The 5,527-nt window shown below is 32.6% G+C and overlaps 1 protein-coding gene across 1 annotated transcript; it reads left to right on the forward strand.

Moving 5' to 3' along the window:
- The first annotated feature begins 1,490 nt into the window (after positions 1 to 1,490).
- LOC149162035 (pto-interacting protein 1-like) lies at positions 1,491 to 3,672 on the forward strand. The gene is made up of 2 exons (XM_089435077.1): positions 1,491 to 2,046; positions 3,020 to 3,672. Exons 1-2 carry the CDS (start codon positions 1,491 to 1,493, stop codon positions 3,670 to 3,672), a joined length of 1,209 nt encoding a protein of 402 aa, XP_089291203.1.
- Positions 3,673 to 5,527: the final 1,855 nt, after the last annotated feature.

The following is a 5,527-nucleotide window of genomic DNA, read 5'->3' on the forward strand; positions in this document are numbered from 1 at the left end:
TTGTAAATAGGCTTCCTAGTACAACAAATCATGCATCCTATTATGAACCTAATACATCTTCTTGCATGAGATGCAAGTACACATACATCTAGAAGTTGGCCAATATCTTCCATACATAAAGATTCTCTGCAGCCTTGCAAGTGTGATCTTGTCTGATTAGCTACACTCACTCACCTTTAGGAACACATAACTTATATAACCTATAGAGTAACCCATTCTAGATATTATAGTCATTTTTTCTATCACCATCATGTACATGACACTAGATTTACAACTACTAAAATGCATCCTTAAAGTCCCCATCCTATATGTATGTCTCTCTATATGCATCATCTGTGAAAGGATGCATGTGCATAAGAGTTCCCAAAGTTATGATGTTTGATGTGGATGGACTTAAAATCATTACAATCAACTTGTTTATTCTCTCCTTGTACTTGATCACTAAATGAAACTATTTTAGAAACCCTATCCACTTGCAATGGTTGTTCAACTATAGTTTACTCTATGCTTGTAGGTATTATAGTCATTGATGATCTTTTTGGATTATTATTTCCTTTCCCATTATATAGTATTTCCACTTCTTCGTAGCTTGCACCATGGCATAGAGCTTCTTGTTGTAGGTAGATCAATTGCGAACTGGCCCATGAAATACATTAGAATGGTTGCATACATGCCTTCTTCCCTACATGAAGACCACTTCCATAGGATAGCCACTTGTAGATGTCTCTACTTTGAAAGGCTCTTCCAAGTTCAAAATGTCAGAAGTAGTGCTTAATTGATATTCGTTTTAAACTCTTGAAAGCCCCTTTGTTGGTCCTTTCCCCACTTGAAACTCTTACCAATCATTGTTATGACATGAAGTGGTGCTTCTATTGCTAAAAATGAGGCTATTAATTTCCTCAAGTACTATGCTATGTGGACGAAATTCCTAACCTCTAAAAAATTAGCAGGCATCGGCTACCTCATGATGGCCTCTACCTTGAATCTTATAGTTTACATAGTACTTCGTAACAAAGCAATTACCAATTTCCTTGTCTTTGCCAACCATACATATTTTAAATAATAAAAATTATAATTATATCTTATGTTACATGTCAATTTAGTATATTTAAAAACACAATAGAGGCCAAAAAATTATATCGTCGGACGCCGCACAACTGCATCATTTCACTCATTTTTATTTCAAAAACCTACAATTGCAAGACGCATGCATGGTACGACCAATAATCTCTGCCCTATCTTAAATTTATTTTTAAAATCTACAATTGCAAGACACATGCATACAATAGGACCAATCATCTCCGCCAAATCGTAATCTGAGCGACAGTAAACGAAATTCCAAAGTGTGAATTTGACAACCAATTTTCGTAGGTAACAGGTCAAACGCGGATTTCGCTTGATCGCTCATTGCTATTTCTTCGCTGCATCGCTTGCTGTTCATTGTTCCCGAACAATGCGTTGACGCAGCAAATATCAGAATCACAGAAATCATGGCATCGACTGGCATGGTTCCTCCGAGTTTTACATCCGCCGAAATTGTTTTCGTCGCCCTAGGAATAGGAAGCGCCATCGCCATTGTTGTCATCGCGATTGTGATGAGATTGAAAGAAACGAAGGCTGCCCGCAAACGCACTTACCCCGTGAAGCAACTCGCAAACCCTAGCGGGAACTTTTTCGAAGTGAGCATACATCCACAAACCTACGAAACTGAACAGCCAGCGAACCCTATTGGGAACGATTTGGAGATGGAGCTTATAGACTTACGCTCGCACACAGTGGAAGAACTGAACTGGTTGGAGGAGGGCATAGGAATATGCACATATACAAGGGAGGAACTGGTTAACGCCACTGACAATTTCACAACAAAAGTTGGACAGGGCGTCTCTGGATTTGTGTATCGTGCCAATTTACCAGGTAATCGGGTGGGCGCCGTCAAGAGAGCAACGAATTTAGATCCTAATTTATTCAAACAGGAATTATCTGTGCTCCTCAGACTTCCACGTCATCCTCATCTGGTGGATCTAATCGGATTGTGTTTACGAGCAGGTGTGCTCTTATTCCCTTCTTTCGCAATTCCCTTGGTTGGAACCCCAATTTCTTTTCTCCTTGATTCTAATTTCTTTGAGATCTCGCCCCTACATACATAGACAAAATCAAATAATTAACCTTGCCCAGGTTAGTCGGATCCCACAATATTCTCACTTAAAAGATGCGCATGTTAGCCATTGTGAAAAGTTCTGTGTTGGATGTTGGATTACAGGTTGTTAACATTTGGTACAGGATCTCAGATCATTAATTCTTCTCAATTTCATTTCTTTTTTGGGTTTAGGTTATATAAAATTTAAATTTATTATTTCAATAATTTTTTTTACATTTTAAACCAAACATGCAGGAGAATAAATCTAAAAAAATAAAAAACTTAAAATATTTGAACTACACTCAACACACTTGATCTGTTATATATCAATTTTTTTCAAAATTTGAAAACATTTGTAACTCCAATTTTAATCTTTCTTTCCAATATAAATACAAAATCACAATAGATTCAAGATTGATAATAAAGCTAAAACTAATTGCTCTATTATACAATAACATAGTAGTGAAATAGAACTGAATATTCCATAAATTTATTTTTTAAGGTTTTCTATTTAAAATTTATTAAAAGTGAATCTAAGAGCTATATATGAGAGAAATTATAAATTCAAAATTAAAAAAAAAATTAAACAATAAACACTTTCTTAAACTTAAACAATAAAATTTCAAATACCAATATTTTTTTTTATCAATAATATAGATTTTGGTTTTTCATCTTTCATAAGATTGCAATATAAGTTTTATTACTTTATATTATTATTTAATCAAAATAAATAGGATGAACCATCAAAATTTATTCTTAAATAATTTTTTATTAGAATTATATATATATATATATATATATATATATATATATAATCCTTTTATAAAATAATTCCATTGCTATATTTTTCTCATAACAATTCTGTGAAGGATGCATCCGCAGGTGAGCGAATTCTTGTGTTCGAGTTCATTTCTAACGGGAGTTTATATGATCGACTTCACACGCAGAGAGGTCTCCCAAGTCCATTATCTTGGCCATCTCGTATGGACATAGCCTGTCAGGTCGCTGTAGCATTGCAATACCTTCATGAAGAAGCAAGGCCCCCGATATTGCACCGCGATGTTAAGTCTGCAAATGTTTTGCTGGTGGACGACAACTGTGCTAAATTGGCTGATTTTGGACTATCAAAGTTAGGCCCAAAAGACAATCAGTTTACGGTCACTGCTGTTAGAGGGAGTTATGGTTACATGGATCCCCAATACGTGAAAACACGAAGATATTCAGCTAAAAGTGATGTGTATAGCTTTGGTGTGCTTCTTCTCGAGCTAATTACAGGTTTAAAAGCACTACATGAAGACACACCTCTGGCAGAATGGACTCAGCCATATCGTTTCAGAGAAGACATCGACAAATTCATGAAAATTGTTGATCGAAATTTGATAGATTGCATTCACGCGATGGAGCTACAGAACATGATCCAAATTGCTAATCTCTGCTTACGCGACATTACTGAAGAGCGACCTCCAATGAGGGAGATTGTGAATATGATGCAGAATCGAACTCAATGCGAGATCAATAATGCTTCCATATCTTAAATTAAGAGGATTATGAATATATTACAGAATGTAAGATCTGAAGCCTTGTGTTTAGTAACTTTTGGGTTCGAATTTTAGGGGAAAGCGACCAGCGTGACGTACCTAGATATGGTAAAATCTTGCTTTTAGGCTTTCCACTTTTTTGTGCAGTGCTTTTCTCTAGTTTTTGACCTAATTAGTGGAGCTAAATTCTACTTTTCATTTAACATGGTCTTTCTCTCTTATTATCCTATTCTCAATCATGTATTCTTTCTCAACATTTTTCAAAAACAAAATATTTATTCATCATATTTAATTACATAATCAATCAAATTAAATATTGATCTCCAAAAAGCAATACCCACTTAGAAAACTGCGTAACAACTACCCAAAAAGTTTTAGGACAATAATCACAATATAAAAATAATGATGTCTCTAAAAATAAAAATGTAAAACACAAGAATATCACAAAAAAACTAATGATACTATCAAATAAATTTATTAATATGTCTTCAAGGTAACACACTTAATTGTATTACTTTGTAATTTATAACTAACAAAAAAAACTAATGATACTATCAAATAAATTTATTAATATGTCTTCAAGGTAACACACTTAATTGTATTACTTTGTAATTTATAACTAATAATACACCTTGACCACACTTAATTGTATTACTGATTTATTTATAATTTATAATTAATAATATGCCTTTGACCATAATATTTTATGGATTTAACCTAAGCCAGCTCTACCAACGACGGCGATGAAACTTTCCACACTTTCATGGTGAGACATAGACATAACCATAATTAAGTGATGAAGTATTATGATAATGTAATTACATACGCTAATATTTTATGGATTTAACCTAACTAGTTTGTAATTTATAACTAATAATATGCCTTGTAAGTGCGAATATGCATCTTTGACCATAATATTTTATGGGTTTAACCTGAGCCAGCTCCAACAACGACAGCGATGATACTTTCCACACTCTTTCATAGTGAGACATAGACATAACGTAATAGCATACGCAATAACGTATGGTTCATTCTTAAGAATATTATTTTATACTAATTCAATATTTTATTTTCATTTAATTAATTTTTTTTAAGATTCAGATAAGTTCAATGCTTCGTCTTACATAATGGTTAGGATGACGAGCTCCCGTTATATTTCTCAACATTGAAAATATTTATTTTTTAAAATTAAAATTATATCGTCTCTTGCCCGGTAAAAACACAGAAGATATTTATTTTTTAAAATTAAAATTATATTGTCTCTTCCATGTAAAAAATTAAATTTTAAAGTACATTTCAAATTATTTAAAAGCTATTATTTGTTAATATATTAAGTTAAGATTATCATTAATAAAAATTTGATCTAACGTATTATTAAAATTATGAACTATGTGAAGTGTAAATTAGTAACTTAAAATTAAACTATACAAACTGCTTTTACGATAATCTTAACTTAATCGTATGATCAATTTACTATTAGCCATTTACAAGCTACGATAATCTTAACTTAATCTTATCATCAATTTACTATTAGCCGTTTACCAGCTAAACGTTTTGGAAACCCACAATTTTACTTAAAGATTTTTCATGTTATATAGCCATTTAGCCATTTAAAATATGATAAATTCATTGTAAAATTTCTTAATTAGTCACTATGGAGGGATAAGAAAAAGTAAGATGAAGCTAAAGAAAAGGAAGATGAACACAGAAAGAAACCCTGGTTGATGACATAATAAATGTGTGTGACTTGCGAAGGTAAAGATATGTAGCGAAAAGCATCCTTTTGGTTTCAAATGATGAGTAGGATCTATTATTAATTTATAATGGTTTCAAATGATTAGTAGGAATGATT

This window comes from Pinus tabuliformis, chromosome 5_2, assembly GCF_031772625.1.
Source record: "Pinus tabuliformis cultivar Carrire ecotype Pingquan chromosome 5_2, CPIR1, whole genome shotgun sequence".
Classification (NCBI taxonomy): domain Eukaryota; kingdom Viridiplantae; phylum Streptophyta; class Pinopsida; order Pinales; family Pinaceae; genus Pinus; species Pinus tabuliformis.

Excerpts from the sequence above, each read along its gene's own strand:
- LOC149162035 (XM_089435077.1), top strand. The coding sequence starts at position 1,491 with ATGGCATCGACTGGCATGGTTCCTCCGAGTTTTACATCCGCCGAAATT. Across the intron at positions 2,047-3,019 it reads CGGATTGTGTTTACGAGCAG|GTGAGCGAATTCTTGTGTTC; the intron begins GTGTGCTCTTAT and ends ATGCATCCGCAG.